This window comes from Polypterus senegalus, chromosome 1 (genome assembly GCF_016835505.1).
Source record: "Polypterus senegalus isolate Bchr_013 chromosome 1, ASM1683550v1, whole genome shotgun sequence".
In the NCBI taxonomy this organism is placed as follows: Eukaryota; Metazoa; Chordata; class Cladistia; order Polypteriformes; family Polypteridae; genus Polypterus; species Polypterus senegalus.
The window spans coordinates 131,689,781-131,708,901 of NC_053154.1; the positions used below are offsets into that span (position 1 = coordinate 131,689,781).

Below are 19,121 nucleotides of genomic sequence, written 5' to 3' on the forward strand. Positions count from 1 at the left end.
TTGCTTAAGGTGTCTTACAAGGCCTGTTATACAGTACTACCTAACACTGTTTTTTTTTTCACATGTCCCGCTCTTAGTGTTCTTAGTGACCCAGTCCCAGTCCATAACAACAGTCAGTTTGGGGGTCTTCTTCCTTGGAAAATCGTTCAATAACTTTTATGTCATTCATTCATTGTGTTTTTAAAAATTAAGCTCATGTTCGTTACTATAACATCTAAAATGTCCCAAATGTGGTGACTACTGTAAAGATTTTTTTGCAAATGAGAATATAGTCAATTAACTTGGTATTCACTAAGTAAGTAATATTTAAATTTTTAGTATTTATTTTAAGTGGTCTTTATTTTTCAGTTATTCAACAGACACTATAAGTGAATAAATTTAGTATGTCCACATGGTAAGAAAATCAGATACTCCATAGTGATCATATCGAGTTTGTAATACTCAATGCTGAAAACCCTCAAAGCCAACAAAATCCCCCCGTTAGCTTTAACTGTCAAGAGTTTAGTGCTTAGAAATTTAATATAGAAAAAAAATGGGTTTACTTCAGAACATTAAAATTTCTGAAAGTGGTATGCCAAGGAAAAAGTTAAGAATCCATGCTTTAGACAGTAAGGGGAATCCCATGTGACCTCAGAAAGAATATGGAAACTGCACACATAATGTATCCAAGTCCAGAATCAAAGGTGAGCTTATTACTGTAAGACTATTTGGAATGCATGTTTTTAAATGATTTTTCTCCATATTATAGACAGTAAAATAAATAGTATATAAAACAAAGTTAATTTGAATCTTGTTTATCAACAGTATTTTTAGTTACACTAAGAGTCAGATATGCATCATTTTGAAAATGCAAGGTTTTGTCCGGCAAGACAAGACTAAATACACTGTTGAACCTCTAGTATTATTTTTGCTGTTGGAAGTCTGATTGGCATAATTGGGAAAAAAAAGGTGATGTTTTGCCAGGAATGCTTTGGCCACAGGCCTTCTCAGTAATCAGAGTGGCTTTGGAGTAGCGTTTTGACTCTATACCATCCCCTTACCAAAAGACGAGGAAGGCCACCATCTCTGGCTCTAGGAACTCGTTTTGAAAACCCAGCCAGCAGTGATTTTTGTCTTCTTTTCAGTTTGTTGAAAAAAATAATGACCAATAACAATCTTTACCCCAAAAACATTATCTGGCAGCAAGGACTTTTGTAAATAAATGCGGATTATTAATACAAAAATTATAAACAATAATGCAATTATAATAATAAACATCTAGCACTTTATTAATATATTGTCCCTTATTGCTTGTTTCAAGAAACAAAAAGTAAAGAAAGAATTGTGTCCCCTAGCAGTCCAGACAGGGCATGTAGCATTGTAGGTTATTATTTCTTGCAGTGCATACACAAATACACTCATCTTAATACTTTACAACGTAACACCCATCCTACTTGATTCAATATAATTGGAAAATGCAAAGTACAATTAAGTCAGCATAATTTTAGTGGTCTTTTCTTTTAAATGAATTAGTGGATCACTGAACATTTTGCAAGTTTTTGAAAGCAAAGAGGAAAAACTATTTCTTTGGAGTGTTATGCCATTAAGTTTGAGGATCCATAAACATTAACACAATAGCCAGTCCAAAAAAGATGTAGAATTTGCTGTGTTCTTAATTGTTAACCATCCAACCATTTTCTGCTGCGTGTCCAGCGCTGGGTCACCTGGGCAGCAGTCTAAGCAATGATGTCCAGACATCCCTTTTCTCAGCCACCTCTTTGAACTCCTTTGGGTGGCATACCAAAGTGTTCCCAGGCCAGTCAAGAGATATAATATCTCCAGTGTGTGTTAGGTCTGCCGAGTCTCCTCCTGATTGGACACGGCCAAAACACCTCACCAGGAAGGCATCCTAATCAGAAGTCTAAACTACCTCAACTGGCTCCTTTCATTGTAAAGGAACAATGGCTGTACTTTGAGCTCCCCCTGAGTGTCCTGTGAAGGAAGCTCATTTGTGCCACTTGTATCCGCAATCGTAACCACAGGTGATTTATTATTTATATTGTCCAGTCTGACCACCCTGATTCAAGTTTTATAATAAAGTCAGTTTTCTTTAGGAAAAGGTAAAAAAAACAAAAAAAAAAACAACAGTTGACCCTGCAGCAATTGAAGACTGGTGTTTTGTGTTTTTTTTTTTTTTAGATATTGATTTTCAGTTACTAAAACAATACATGTAGTGGATATTATCACTGACTATTTTGTATTGTATGTTTTCCTAGTGTCTACAGCCTTGTAAAGAGTTGTGGGAAACCCGAACAACATTATCTCAGATAACTTGTGAGGTAAGTTTCATAAAACTTTATCTGGCCTCAATACTGGATAACACAACAATAAGATGACCCTTATGTGTTCATTGTAATTGCCACTTTCAGAGAATGTCTGTTAATATTTAACTTACAAAAAATATTACTTTTACTTAGTATCTGGCAAGCACAAATTTCACTTCACTTGAAGATGTGATTGCTAATAACAACACAGTTAAACTTTTACAGTTGAGCTTCTGATGAAAATTACAAAACTGGAAGATGTCTGATGTCTACATGCTGATCAGGTTTCAAAATGTCATTTCTGAGACAGTGCTTGCTTTCACATACAGTTAGTTTAGTCTTTCATCATACATGTCCATTTCTCGAAAAACCATTCCAGTCTTCCAAATAAAGACACCCTCTTGGTATGAGGAATGCAGTACCTTGACACAACTGCTCCAGAGCTGAGGCTAATTTAATCCTTTTAAATCCATAGTTTACACGTTTAGATTACAACATTATGTGAGTCAGTGGATTTTAATAAAACTTTGAGATCCAGCATTCTGCGATACTATACAGTATTACAATTCTGGAAAAAATGAACAAAGTAATTAATACTGAACTTCTTTTTGTCTTTGTGTTTTGTGAAGTATGGCTTCCAAGTTTTAGTTTTTATATGAAAGTCTAAAGCACCTCAGTGTCTTGCTGGTTTGATGTGTAGCTGTTGATTTTAATTATTATAGAGAACAGTGAGATTACATACTGTAGTAATATAAACTACAAAGGTATTCAGGAAGATGGAATATATGTTTTAAAAATTCAAGTAGATTTACCAGCAACTAGTTAACCCATCAATTGCTTTTTTTCAAAATATCTGTAATACTGAGTTATCATTAGTTTTTAATGATGCTACTTCTGTGAAAGGCATGGAATACTGTATAAAGGCCCGAAGAGATTGCTTTTAGAAGTTGTATTTAATAACCAAAAAAAACATATAATAATAAGTGTCAACCAGAAAGTAAGGTAGGCAGGTCTGTTTGTGTATAAAAGCATCATGCTGTTATGCATGTTTTAGTTCTGCGCCCCACTTTACTTGCACTAAGACAGTACAGGGAGATATTTTGTGTATTCTTACCCAACATACTCTGCTTTAATTCAAAATTAGCATGAGTAAACAGTGGTTAAGATGCTAGATACACAGTATTTCATACATAAAGAATACTGTATTATTTTCCAACATGGACTGCAACACCTCACACATATAAACTATAGAATATTTATTGAATGTATCGTCCAATAATTGAATATGAAAGTCATTTTGATATTTGAAATTATCTATTGGTTATGCTACATAGCAGTATATTTTCATAGTTTAATATAAATATAAGACATTTTTAGGTACAATTTCCTAAATATCTGTATTTCTCCAGCAGAAACATCATGAATGTTTGACAAGTTCTGAGTTTTTGAAATCTGTCCTGACGCAGAAGCAAGGAGATTGTCGACCCCCTGAGAAGGCGTCAGGGTTTGCAGCAGCTTGTGTGATAAGCTGTAGTTCCGATCATGAGTGCCCAGGCAGCAAAAAGTGCTGCTCAAATGGCTGTGGGTTCACCTGCCAAGCACCAACAAATATGTTTAAAAGTATGTTTCTTTTTTTATTAATTTTAACAAAATGCTGTGTTCTATTTGTCTATCACTAACTCAAAATTAAATTTACAGCAACCACCAACAAACTTAAATCCTGCCTTCATGCCATAATCCCGACTGCTACAGCAATAATAAACTCATCCCTTTACACTGGCTCTGTGGCTCACTTTTAAAATCGCTTCTGTAACCCCCATGTTAAAAAAGTCTGGTCTTGATGCTGACAATCTTAAAAATTTCTGGCCTGTTTGCCACTTACCTTTCCTGTCAAAAGCTCTTGAGCGTGTTGTAGCCTCCCAGCTCACCAATTACTTAACCTCTAATAATTTGATGGAACCCTTTCAATCTGGTTTCAGGGTGTGGCACAGCTGTAAAACTGCTCTGTCATGGGTAACCAATGATTTGCTTATGGCAACAGACTCTGGACAAACCAGCATATTACTTCTGTTAGACCTCAGTGCAGCATTTGACACTGTCAGACATGACATTCTGCTGTCCAAACTGGAGAAAATGCTGGGTATCTCAGGCACTGCTCTCCAGTGGTTCAAGTCTTATCTGACTGATAGGCAAGAGTTTGTTAGTCTTGGCAACAGCAGGTCCAGCTCAGCGCCAGTCATACAAGGAGTTTCTCAGGGCTCTGTCCTTGGACTTCTTCTCTTCTGTATTTATATGCTTCCCTTGGCCATATTATTCGTAGCTATGGACTGGACTATCATTTTTATGCAGATGATACTCAACTCTACTTCAATGTTAAAAGTGGAACTGCCTTAGTGAAATTCAAACCTGGATGGAGCAGAACTCTTTAAAATTAAATTGAAACAAAACTGAACTTCTGCAAATTGGGACTAAAATGCAACTTAATAAAATGAGCTCCTTCCCAGTCCATCTTGGCGGTGATCTCATCAGACCTGCCTCTACTGCAAAGAATCTTGGTGTCATTTTTGATTCCTCCCTCTCTTACTCCACCCACATAAATCACATTAAGAAGATTTCTTTTTTTCACCTCCATAACATATCCCGTGTTCGCTCCTTCCTCTCCTTTTCTAATGCTGAGAAACTTGTCCATGCTTTTATCACATCCCGCATTGATTATTGTAACTCGCTGCTGGCAGGTGCCCCTTCTCATCTTATATCACAGCTCCAGCTTATTCAAAGCTTGGCTGCAAGAGTCCTTACTCAAACCAGCAGCAGCGAGCACATCACACCCATCCTGCTCCGTCATCACTGGCTCCCTGTGTTTTACAGAATCGAATATAAAATCCTACTAATAACCTACAAAGCCTTAAATAACCTTCTGCCAAACTACATCTGTGACCTTCTCCATCACTATGTGCCTGCTCGCCCACTAAGGTCCTCTGATTCTGGCAATCTTGTTGTGCCCCACACTAATCTACACTCCATAGGTGACGGGACCTTCAGCTGTATAGTGCCCAGACTCTGGAATGACCTACCGAAATTAATTAGATCAGCTGACTCCATGAATTCTTTTAAAAACCAACTCAAAACTAATCTATTCAGGAAGGCTTTTAGCTCTACCTGACTTTATTATCCTTCTCTCAGTTTACCCCTCTGTCAAGATGCTCATATAACCTGTGTGTGTCTGCTAGACCATCAATTATGTTGTCTGTTAGGCTTTTCTCTTAATTTACTTTCTTAATCTTCTTTATTTATTTATTTGGTTTGTACTATGCGATATACTGTATACCCTGCCGTTCTTTCTTATATTCTGTAAGTGCCTTGAGCATGGGAAAGGTGCTATATAAATAAAATGTATTATTATTATTATTTATTATTAAACTTAACTTTTGTTGTATGAATTGTATGTTTCATAGGCAATTGCTATTATCAAATCTGTATGTTCTAAATGAAACTTTTTTGGGAAATATTGAGTAACATTGTACTTTGATTTCCTCCTATTGCAATAAACATCATTCTACATATATGCATCATGTTTGACTAGGTGCTAAGATTCATTTACATTGAATTTGCTGCTGTTAGGATGTGTTTTGTCAAGGCACATAATTATTCGTTTTGTGCTTAATTGTGTGTATTTACAGTGCTCTGAAATTGATGCCCATCTAATTTGGATTTTAGTTGTTCTCATTTGTAAAAGAAAGAGCTTTAGTTTTCTGATGCTGGTTATCCAGTTTAAGTAGATTAGTTCACTATAAATGACTCCAAGAAATGTCTAGTAAGTCATTATAGCTAGCTGTCTTTCCCCATTATTGAATTATTTTAAATGTTTCTACATCTTATATGTGAAACTCCAAATTCATTTACAATTGCACACTTACAAAAGTTTCCTTCTGTAGGAATCTTGTGTTTCTAGGTTATCTACTAATTTACCTAATTTAGTGTTGTGTGAAAATAAATGAGATGAATTAAAAATATCTAATGATGATATTTAACTTTCTTTATATTTATAAGGTGTTCCGTTAAAACTCAGAAAAGACTTGACTTTCTTAGAGGATGAGAATGGCTTTGTAGAAGTCTCCTGGATGTCAAAATTTAATGTCTCCGTGGAGCCTGTATTTTATATATTGCAAAGAAGATGGAATTACGGCATTCATCCAAGTGAAGATGAATCAACAGAATGGCAGACAGTAACAATGGTAATATACAGTAAATCCTCTCTGTGGAGTGTGTTCTGCTTCTCAGACTCTGTCATTTCAAGGTGCCTTGCTCAGCTCCTGCCTGCTTTAATACTTCCCCTCATTGAATGTTAACTCTCAGGTGTATGTGTCTTACACTTCCACTTTTGATCACATTACCAAAGTCAGATTGACCAGTTAGATTGTTTGGAGGAACTGGACACACACGCAGAACCTTAGCTTTTTATTATATAGTAGATTGGGTTAAAGAAGAATCTGTTTAAAAAATATCATAAATTAAAGAATACACTGCATTTTTCAACACAGATTTTTCTTTTTAATACATATCATAATCCTAAAATTTTGAATGGTCAGTTATCATAATTAGTGATGAGCGAGCATGCTCGGCTGGACATGTGTTCGGCTCGAGCATCGCTATGCTCGGAGCATGGCGCTACTCGAACAAGCACCACATGTGCTCGTGCGCCATGCTCAAGTCTCCGCCCCACACGTTTCGCAGGTTGGAGACAGCCAATCAAGGGGCAGGTAAGTACTGCCCTCTCTGTAATGCCAGTAGCCATGTCAAGTGCTGGCATTACAGTGATTGGCTGGCCGGAACACGTCATCGGGTGCTATATATGCAGGCACTGGCATATAATGTTTTAGAGCGTCAGCTCACCTGCAGGCACTGGCATATAATGTTTTAGAGCGTCATTTTTCCTGTAAAATTTTTTTTTTGGGGGGTTTTGGGCGTGTTTTTGTCAGTCTGTAAAAGTGGCGTACAACTTGGACAAACTGGTTCCCAGCAGCAGCTTGGGAGTCCAAGATGCATCCAGACATCGTCCCCATGTTGTTCCCGGTCCATTTGGGTGGTGTTTCTGTCACTTTCTGACCTTTTCCAATGGACCAGGCACCCTCCCCTCTTCAGAGCAGGGGGTGCCCGGTTGTCTCCCATTGACTTAAATTATACTCGGGTGCTTGGTAGAGCACACGAAAATCGCGATGTGTTCGGACTGAACACCCGAACACTCTGGTGCTCGCTCATCACTAATCATAATACATAGTTGGTACAACAGAGTTGTTTTTAAAAAATTACATATAATTTAAGCTTTTGTGTCTTGTAGCTGTCTATAGTTGTCTTTATTGTGTATAGTTGCACAAGCAGCAAAACAAATTAGATTTCAGGGATCACATTAACACTATGCAGAAATTGATCTGATTAGAAGAAGTTGCCACAGGTAAGAACAGTAACTTCTAGGTACAGGACAGTGATAGAACTGGCTAGAATTCAGAGAACATGAAAAACTCCCACACTAGTAGTCTCATAGACCTACCATGGACAGAAATTTGTCTGAAACAGCCAATATGGAGAGGTTTTATGACTCTGTAAGAAAGCCAGCAAGACTACTTAAGGTAAGAACACAGAGGTTGGCAGGTAGTTAACAACACAAAATATACTAAGTGTGCCCGACTCTCTATAAATATGAGTGTGAAGCCATGTGGGACTGGACTGTCAGCAGATTGCAACAGATGTATCCCACATGATGGGTTGAACCCTGTTGCCCAATACAGAAGGTATTTATACCAAAAGTCAAAAAAGTCATCAGACGTTAAAGTACAACTAGGAATGAGATGCAGTTCCTCCAGGAGTTGATAGATGTTATATAATGGAGTCAAAACTTGGCAAAACGGATGTGAGGCCTCCAAAATCAGTCACAAAGCAGGCCAGGACCTTCACTAACTGCCCAGATGTAGCCTCACCCCATGTCAGCCAGGCCCCAACTACACCATGCAGGCTTCAGCCTTTACAGGGCCACAAAATGGTGAGCTGGCTTTAAAAGTTCAAAATACCAGATGTAGTGCCAAAATGTAACAAAAGCATTTCACAGGATGGAGAAAAGTCTCACAAGGTAATTTTATAAATGAAGATTTTAATTGAAAGAAATGAAAAAGAAAAAAATAGCAAAACAGCAAAAAGCATTTCCCTGAAAGGCAATCCAAAGCAAACAAGTACTGATACATAATCCTAAGGCAAACCCAAGAACTCACAAAATAAATCCAACAAACCAGAATTACAAAGAAAAGCAATATTTACAAATTCCAACAGCATTTCTAAAATGACTGTGCAGGAAGAAATACTGTAGTCATCGATGGTTTTAAATTAAGGTTCAGGAGATGAAGCATGCTAAGCTCGATGCCAGTAAGTTCAAAACATGAAGCAAAAATCATGGTTAAAAAGGATGTAGTAAGAGGGTTAGGAGCCAGGCAGTCCAGCACTATTTATTATCCAGTACCCAAGAATCAACATTAGGAAACCAAAACAAGTTAAAATCAAGAGGTCAAATCTATACACGGCAAGTTCTTTGAAGTAATCTGGATACTCAGATGATTCACAAATGCGCATTCACAGCCCTTATTCTGTCACAGAGATGACATCACAACCCTCTGATCATTAAGCCTAGCAACGGCCTAAAAAAGTACACAACAACAAAGACAGTGTTTGTTCAAAAATGGCATAGCAGGAGAAAGAATACAAAAAGAAACATTCATAAAAATGGTTAAAATATAAATGAAACCACCTGATCCTTTGCCATCATAAACCACTAAAACGACAACGTAATGATCTTTTGAGGACAAGAAATGACTATGACAATTAAAATAAGATCCAGCTATGACAAATCAGTGATCCACTGCTGAGCCTCTTTCTGGCAGTCGTATATGGCCAGGGGGAGAACCCAGAAGCTGTGATGTCAGAGTGGCCCTGCCTCCTGGAGGTCCACCTACAAAGTACAAGGAATGGTAGCACATTTGAAGTAACAGTTTATAATAATTAAATAATTAAAAAAAACAACAGAAATAACACAAAACCATAATAAATTAAACAGAGAATACATATAAATTCTGGAAGAAACATAGCTAGCATTTAGATGCTGGTCTGAAGTAGTTTTGTACAATGCCCTTTATCCCACAAGTGATTCCCAAAGTAATCCGTGAACTGCCAGTGTATCACTGAGTTTAGATTCAAGAGTGGAATTGGGCGAGGGCTTACTGGGAGCAGAAAGAAAGGCTGCAATAGAGAAAGAAAAAAGTATTTAAATGGGCCTGCTTTGTACAGAATATATTTTCTTTTGTATAGACAAATAGGAAACAGTACTAGTTGTGCAGGGTGAGAGCAGTTTTGAGAGAGGGAGAGAGACAGAGAGAATGAAATTAGAAAACAGCATGGAGAGGTCTGAATTCAACTAAAAATTATAACTGACAAGACTATGTACTGTGTATACACAAAACAGAATGTCTGCCTATCTGTTCCCTATACAATCCTACACCTTTTAACTCATTTGAACTAAATTTTGCATATTATTTCTCTAGAACCATATGAACAAGGTAGACTACTTTGGAACCCACATTTTTGACCCTGGGGGATACGGTCATCCAAACCACCTGAAGCCAGTCTAGTAGACAAATTGACCAGAGCTTAACATTAATTACCTTGGCATCACCACGTGCTGTTTCTATTTACTGCAATATAAAAAGGAATAGTGTGCACTTTTACAGTGAAGTGTAAGGCGAGGCTTGATCGAAAGTGCAATGCAACACAAAGAAGAATTAAAAAGAGTCAACGGCCAAAAGGGTACATGTAACCAGAGGCAAACAACACAAGATGTACTTTATAGTCAGAAGGCAGAAAAAATTGTCATAACCAGTAGACTCAAAACTAATGTAATAAATACAGGATCCTGATGAGGGTGCGAAAGCATAGCCACATCACTCCTATCTTGAAAACCCTTCACTGGCTCCCTGTACCACTTAGAATTGAATACAAGCTTTCCCTCCTTACCCATCAGTGCATTTATGGATCTGCTCCCCTGTATCTACAGGAAGTCCTTATCCCTTATACTTCCTCACGCACCCTCCGCTCTGTGCATACCAACACTCTTCAAGTTCCCAGAACTAAGCTTAGCAGTATGGGTGATGGGGCCTTTTCTTCGGTGGCGCCGAGGCTGTGGAATTCCCTCCCTGATTACTTGAGAGCCCCACAGTCGACCGATGCCTTCAAACGAAACCTAAAAACTTATCTTTTTAGAAAGGCATTTTGTTAATTTCTTTCTATAGATTTCTTGTTTGTTAATTTTATTCTTATTTTGTAGCACTTTGAGATTGTTAAATATAAAGTGCGATATAAATAAAATGTATTATTATTAAATAATGCTAAGGTTTTTTTGTCTTGGACAGCCATGAATTGAATGATCATGATCTATATATTTTCACGATAATATTAACACGTGTTGCTTACTCCCAGTTCCATAGCCTAGCAATGGCATAGCAATCATTAACAAAACTTTCCCAAAATTGAGTGCCTATAAGCAAAACAATATGGTGCACTTGGAGAACATTTGTCATCTTTTAAGAAAGCTTTGAAAATCCAAGAAATTATACTCAAATATTTTTTTAAAGTCAAGGAACAGTTAGAAAAAATGTAAATCATAAGTGTGATCATGACAACCTGTTAGTCAGCTGGCATACAAATTTAATTCAGTTTTGTAACATTTCATTTCTGGTTATGTGTCCAATAGGTGAACATTATCCTATGAATTGAATTACTAATCAATTTTACAAGAATTTAAATTAAGTTTAATAGCATAGCATTTAAAGATTATTTGTTACATGTCAGGATGTCAACCCAATTGCCTTGGCACCTACATTATCTATCTATCTATCTATCTATCTATCTATCTATCTATCTATCTATCTATCTATCTATCTATCTATCTATCTGATCATTCTTGGCAATGCACAGTATCCTTAATTAGCAGATCATTTGCAGTGCTGAAGGTATGACAGACACATTTGACTACTACTGTTATTATTTTCTTTATTTAAATAGTTTCCAAATAAAACTGTATAATACTTCAAAATTATTTAAAGGAGAATATAATATAGTACAGTATATTCCATTTGGTCAGCTTTAAAGCAGACTTTTTAAACTCACTACATTTTGAAATGTAAGATTTTACTATAAATTCTAATAGGAACTCTGTGTGAGTAAAGCAGTTTAAGGGATCAATCACATTCTTTGCCACAGCAAGTTAATTTTTCATTAATGGGTTAATCACAGTTTGTACCATTTGACAGAGATGCTAAAAACCTTTGAAAAATCTGAAATCATTTCATGTGTAAGAAACCTTTAGAATTACATTCTTGTTCCTCTTAAACATTAGTTTTCAGAGATTATGGAATACGTTTTTATTGCCACAGTTCTACAGCAAAGACTACCAGTGGTGTTTTAAAGGTTTTAAGTTTTAGGTTTAATGTTTTAAGATTTTAATGCTTTTAAGGTTTAAGGCGTTTGTGATCTTTTAAGTAAATATTCAGTGATGTTTTGTGAATGGTGACTTGAAAAACTAACAAATATTTCTCTGTAATATACTTAAAGGCCAAAGCTGCTGATATGTTTATAAGTTTTTAGTAAAAGTCACAGTGCTTCTTTACCAAATGTTGACTAATAAAATATTTCACTATTTTTAAGATCACAATGCTGTATAATTAATCTAACATATGTAGACACTGTAAGTGTGGAGGAGTGACCAGAATTTTCAATTTTAACTGACAACAGATGGGATCCTGCATTTCTGAATATTTAAAACAGCCGTCAAGAAGTCAGTACACCTGACTGTGCCACTGTCAACACATCATTTTCAGGAAACACATGATGTTCTTAGTTTATTGTAAAAACAGAGAGCTTCAGTTCCAAGTCTGTTTTTAATGACAGTACTGATCTATCTTGTCCCATTTGTTTGTTGATTTTTTCTGTATATCTAATTTGTTCTATTTCAAATGACTTCTAATGTGTGTTATTTTTAAACTTCAGACAACTGAGGATCATGCTCTTTTGAGGGACATAAGACCAAACAGATGGTATCAGTTTCGAGTAGCTGCAGTCAATACCCACGGTACTAGGGGATTCACAACTCCCAGCAAGCACTTCCATTCTTCTAAAGGTGAGGAGCATGTCATTCACACACTTATTAATGAATTAGAAATTGAGATTGTATTATTATAAATATTGTAAAATGGTAATTTTGATAATGTACTCTGTCATTTTGCCATATCATTAAAAGAAACATATTACAAAGTGAACAGAGCTCACTAGCCGCTACTGTATCATTTCCAAGAAAGAGGCTAACAAAGTCAAACGTGAATTGAAGTTCAGCTGATACTGTAGTTTGGTGTTCTCAGTTCAGGTGTCAGGACTGGTTCCTAACCCATTGTGCCTAAAGTTGTCAGGTTAGGTCTGTGTTTAAGTTAATGGCTTTTGTTTGCTGGACTTATACATTTTGTAAGAAAAATATAACAATCTCAAGCTCAATCCAGTTTAGTGATGGAAAGAGTCTATCCCAGCAGAACTGGGGAAAATGCACACACTATTCCTGGACAGAGCAAGTCCACTACGGGGTCCACTTGCATTTACACACCAGCACAGTGCCAGTTTAATCTCAACAGTTAGCCTAACCTGTGGAACTTTGGGAATGTGGAAAGAAAACTGGAAAACCCAGGGCACAATCCAGGAACAGGAATCAAATCCATGATGTCTGTCAGGAAGCAGTACTGCAAAATACTGTCACACTTTACAAGAATACATTAAACAAAATTTAATTTAACATTGAGTTAATGGAAGCGCAGTATTCATGCCGCTCCCTCACAACGTCATTGTCCTAAGTTCAAAGTTTTTATGTTTTCTCTTGACTGTGTGGGGTATGAGTGACATCTTTGGAATGTGCCCATCAGGTTAGTTGGTAGTTCTACATTGCCCTGCTACTGGTGAGTGTGGATGGGCACCATAAAATGCACTTGTGCCCCATCCAGGTTTAATGCCTGACTTGTACCTGATGCTGCAGTTGCTACAAACCTAAACTCGACTAAGCAAGATGATAAAGGATGCAGGGATGAATTTAGAGTCAGTAGTTCACCTCACCTGCGAATCTTTGAGATGTAGAAGGAAATTATGGGATACGGTTGCCCTCAATACTAGGTATTTGTAATGTTATTTTTTCTAAAATACTTTCATACCTATGTTTTATTCCTCAGTGCAAATGTTTTTATTTTTACCTTCATACTACTGATTTTCTGTGCCATTTACGTTTACATTTTCTTTATTTAGCAATTCTGTGCGAGTGTCTTTCTCATTGGGCCAGTTAATGTAGAAGGCTTGAAATTCTTCCTTGATATGGTCTTGCTTGCAGAGCCACAAAAAATATCCTTTTACACTTTGATGTCTATGGTACATTGAGAAATCTTTTAATTCATTTTTAATGTGCTGTCCTGCTGGAGTGACTGTAAATTCTAGCAGCTTTCTGTAGAGCTTACTAAATTTCAGTCAGCCAGGCAGTCAGTAATTTTCCAACCCACTATATCCTGACACAATGAATATATTTATATACTGTAACATTTGTTTTCATCATGCCTAACATTTGGGCACCCATTTGTTTTATTGGTCTGCTCCACTACTTATTCTCTTTTAATTCTTCAAATATGTTTTTTTTGTAATTACTAAAAATGAAAGTCTTTCCACACTATGCTGCCCTCCCTATTGCTGTTTGAACATATTTATAACAGCACCTATTTTCATTTTCACATTAAACCAAGATGTTCTATTTCATTTGAGCTAAGATGTTAACTTCTTGAAGTATTACTCTTGCTCATATAATGCTATTTACCCATAACTGTATAATGTTTCACTTCATTATTTTTTCATGGCGTTACCATGAAAGAGCTTACACTCCATCAAACAAAGACTGTTTGATTAATTTCTAACTGGATGACATTATCTAAATTTACAATATCTATTCTGTAATACTGTAGTATTAAATCATAGTTACTCTGATGTCGAGCATTCTCAAATGTTACATAATGTCACACCGAGTCAGGAAAGAAGTGTTAAATTGTTTTCTGAATATGACCCTATCTGTGCCAGCCAGCTTTTCCAGTTTTCTTGGACACAATCCAGTTTTTTCAGAAGTGAATGAAGTAAATCACCTCCTTAGCTTTTTTCTTTTCCTTTGAAAGGAATTCATCTGTGTATTATTAGGTAGTTTTTTTTTCCTTTTTTACACAACTGTAACACATTTGTGTTGTCAGACTGCATTACTGTTTTTTTTTCCTAATGACCTAGTGGTTCTTCACTTTAAAACGCCCTAGATAATTTTTGGAGTTCTTATTTTAAAAATTCTAATCTTCAGTTAGTTTGTTCTTATAATTTCTAATATCAAATTCAATAGGAAATCACTTTAAAGCAATTCGAGAGCTTTAATTTAGTCTAATATTTTTGGAAAATGTGTCTAAAAATAATGTCTGTTATTCTCATCAAATAGAAGTAATCTTGATAAACTAATTAAATCTTCAGTATCTCTTGGAATTGTTGACAGATAAGCTTTTCACTAACATTGATTAGTTTTTACAAAGATGTCTTGAATAATGACCTTTCACCCTGTCAAAAGACTGTTGAATACCTACAAACATTACAGGACTTCATTATTGAATAATGTCTGAATTCAAAACAGTAGTTTATTTAACCTGGTTCATATGAACATTTGAATAGGTGAAAAAAGCAAATGATCTTTGGTTCCATGGGGATAATTGTCTTGTTCAATGAATGTCATACTCAAAAAAGAAGCTTTCACAAAATACTATCTTTAATTAAGCCTTGAAAGCTTGTGTGCAGAGATCTCATTTCAAGAAAAAATACTTGAAAGTGTGACCTTAAGCAAGCAGGTCATTCACATCTGACTATGCTTTGATAAATTCATTTTTTATATTACCAGCCTTATACTGTATATGTATGCAGTTTGTGATAGTATACAATTCATAAAAAACACATAGTGTATATATATACAGTATATATATATTATATACAGTATATATATATATTTATATATCATATATATATTGTATATAAACAATTGTTCCCAACAGTAGTATATTATGCTTACAGATTTTATATAAAAACAGGCACCTTTGATTGAACATCCATCCATCCATCCATCCATTTTCCAACCCGCTGAATCCAAACACAGGGTCACGGGGGTCTGCTGGAGCCAATCCCAGCCAACACAGGGCACAAGGCAGGAACCAATCCCAGGCAGGGTGCCAACCCACCGCAGTTGATTGAACATTTTTATTCAAAATTTTGCATAGTGTAATTTGTGGAACTGTGTCCTACTGAAATACCTCCATTAATCCTGGCCATACAGTACAGGACAATTATCTTTAATTCCAGTATATAGCTCACACACACAAAGATGAGTGAGGAGACAAAGTAAATAATAATAATAAAAAATTAAGAATCATAATTATCTACAATGAAATAACTAAATATAATCCATCCATCCATCCATCCATCCTCTTCTGCTTATCCGAGGTCGGGTCGCGGGGTAGCAGCTCAAGCAGAGAGGCCCAGACTTCCCTCTCCCGGCCACTTCTTCCAGCTCTTCGGGAGAATCCCAAAGGCGTTCCCAGGCCAGCCGGAGACATAGTCCCTCCAGCGTGTCCTGGGTCTTCCCCGGGCCTCCTCCCGGTTGGGCGTGCCGGAACACCTCACCAGGGAGGCGTCCAGGAGGCATCCTGATCAGAGGCCCGAGCCACCTCATCTGACTCCTCTCGATGCGGAGGAGCAGCGGCTCTACTCTGAGCCCCTCCCGGATGACTGAGCTTCTCACCCTATCTTTAAGGGAAAGCCCAGACACCCTGCGGAGGAAACTCATTTCAGCGGCTTGTATTCGCGATCTCGTTCTTTCGGTCACTACCCATAGCTCATGACCATAGGTGAGGGTAGGAACGTAGATCGACTGGTAAATTGAGAGCTTTGCCTTACGGCTCAGCTCCTTTTCACCACGACAGACCGATGCAGAGCCGCATCACTGCGGATGCCGCACCGATCCGCCTGTCGATCTCACGCTCCATTCTTCCCTCACTCGTGAACAAGACCCGAGATACTTGAACTCCTCCACTTGGGGCAGGATCTCTCCCCAACCCTGAGAGGGCACTCCACCCTTTTCGGCTGAGGACCATGCTCTCGGATTTGGAGGTGCTGATTCTCATCCCAGCCGCTTCACACTCAGCTGCGAACCGATCCAGAGAGCTGAAGATCACGGCCTGATGAAGCAAACAGGACAACATCATCTGCAAAAGCAGTGACCCAATCCTGAGTCCACCAAACGGACCCCTTCAACACCCTGGCTGCGCCTAGAAATTCTGTCCATAAAAGTTATGAACAGAATGGTGACAAAGGGCAGCCCTGGCGAGTCCAACTCTCACTGGAAGCGGGCTCGACTTACTGCGGCAATGCGGACCAAGCTCTGACACGGTTGTACAGAGACCGAACAGCTCTTATCAGGGGTCCGGTACCCCATACTCCCGAGCACCCCACAGGATTCCCGAGGGACACGGTCGAATGCCTTTTCCAAGTCCACAAAACACATGTAGACCGGTCGGGCAAACTCCCATGCACCCTCAGGACTCTGCTAAGGGTGAAGAGCTGGTCCACTGTTCGCGACCAGGGCGAAAACCACACTGTTCCTCCTGAATCCGAGGTTGACTATCCGACGGACCCTCCTCTCCAGAACCCCGAATAGACTTTTCCAGGGAGGCTGAGGAGTGTGATCCCTCTATAGTTGGAACACACCCTCCGGTCCCCTTTTAAAGAGGGGACCACCACCCCGGTCTGCCAATCCAGAGGCACTGTCCCGATGTCCATGCGATGTTGCAGAGGCGTGTCAACCAAGACAGTCCTACAACATCCAGAGCCTTAAGGAACTCGGTATCTCATCCACCCCGGGGCCCTGCCACCAAGGAGTTTTTGACCACCTCGGTGACTTCAGTCCCAGAGATGGGAGAGCCCACCTCAGAGTCCCCAGGCTCTGCTTCCTCATTGGAAGGCATGTTAGTGGGATTGAGGAGGTCTTCAAGTACTCCTCCCACCGACCCACAAACCCGAAGTGAGGTCAGCAGCGCACCATCCCCACCATATACGGTGTTGACACTGCACTGCTTCCCCTCCTGAGGCCGGACGGTGGACCAGAATCTCCTCGAAGCCGTCCAAAGTCGTTCTCCATGGCCTCCAAACTCCTCCCATGCCCGAGTTTTGCCTCAGCAACAACGAAGCAGCGTTCGCTTGGCCTGCCGGTACCTATCAGCTGCCTCCAGAGACCCACAGGACAAAAAAGTCCTATAGGACTCCTTCTTCAGCTTGACGGCATCCTCACCGCGGTGTCCACCAACGGGTTCGGGATTGCCGCCACGACAGGCACCGACCACCTTGCGGCCACAGCTCCGGTCAGCCGCTCAACAATAGAGGCACGGAACATGGCCCATTGGACTCAATGCCCCCACCTCCCTCGGGGCGTGGTTGAAGTTCTGCCGGAGGTGGGAGTTGAAGCTACTTCTGACAGGGGACTCTGCCAGCCGTTCCCAGCAGACCCTCACAACACGCTTGGGCCTACCAGGTCTGACCGGCATCTTCCCCCACCATCGAAGCCAACTCACCACCAGGTGGTGATCAGTTGACAGCTCCGCCCCTCTCTTCACCCGAGTGTCCAAGACATATGGCCGCAAGTCACGACACGACCACAAAGTCGATCATCGACCTGAGGCCTAGGGTGTCCTGGTGCCAAGTGCACATATGAACACCCTTATGCTTGAACATGGTGTTCGTTATGGACAATCCGTGACGAGCACAGAAGTCCAATAACAAAACACCGCCGGGTTCAGATCGGGGCCATTCCTCCCAATCACGCCCTTCCAGGTCTCACTGTCATTGCCCACGTGAGCATTGAAGTCTCCCAGCAAAACGAGGGAATCCCCAGAAGGTATGCCCTCTAGCAACCCCTCCAGAGACTCCAAAAAGGGTGGATACTCCAAACTGCTGTTCGGCGATACGCACAAACAACAGTCAGGACCCTTCCCCACCCGGCGGAGGGAGGCCACCCTCTCGTCCACCGGGGTAAACCCCAATGCACAGGCTCCAAGTGGGGGGCAATAAGTATGCCCACACCTGCTCGGCGCCTCTCACCGGGGGCAACTCCAGAGTGGTAGAGAGTCCAGCCCCTCTCAAGGAGATTGGTTCCAGAGTCCAAGCTGTGCGTCGAGGTGAGTCCGATTATATCTAGCCGGAGCCTCTCGACCTCGCGCACTAGCTCAGGCTCCTTCCCCTTCAGAGAGGTGACATTCCACGTCCCAAGAGCCAGTTTCTGTAGCCGAGGATCAGACCGCCAAGGTCCCGCCGCCACCACCCAACTCACACTGCACCCAACCTCCTTGGCCCCTCCCATAGGTGGTGAGCCCATGGGGAGGAGGACCCACGTTACCTCTTCGGCTGTGCCCGCCGAGCCCCATGGGTGCAGGCCCGCCACCAGGCGCCGCCATCGAGCCCCACCTCCAGGCCTGGCTCCAGAGGGGGCCCGTGACCAGCGCCCGGCAAGGGAAAACGTCTCCAAAGGTTTCTCATCATTGGAGGTTTGTTGAACCGCTCTTTGTCTCATCCCTCACCTAGGACCAGTTTGCCTTGGTGGTTCTACCAGGGCATAAAGCCCTGGACAACATAGCTCCTAAG

At 39.7% G+C, this 19,121-nt stretch overlaps 1 protein-coding gene across 3 annotated transcripts in view; it reads left to right on the top strand.

Moving 5' to 3' along the window:
- The window catches only part of anos1b (anosmin 1b), a 119,452-nt gene that overhangs the window by 71,752 nt on the left and 28,579 nt on the right, over positions 1-19,121 (top strand). For 2 of the 3 annotated variants that reach the window (XM_039758243.1, XM_039758235.1), the window contains exons 3-6: positions 2,256-2,318; positions 3,713-3,923; positions 6,354-6,538; positions 12,387-12,516. In XM_039758243.1, coding sequence (XP_039614177.1) covers positions 2,256-2,318; positions 3,713-3,923; positions 6,354-6,538; positions 12,387-12,516 — 589 coding nt within the window. The remainder of the gene's footprint in view (positions 1-2,255; positions 2,319-3,712; positions 3,924-6,353; positions 6,539-12,386; positions 12,517-19,121) is intronic. The other variant, XM_039758250.1, reaches the window with a different exon arrangement.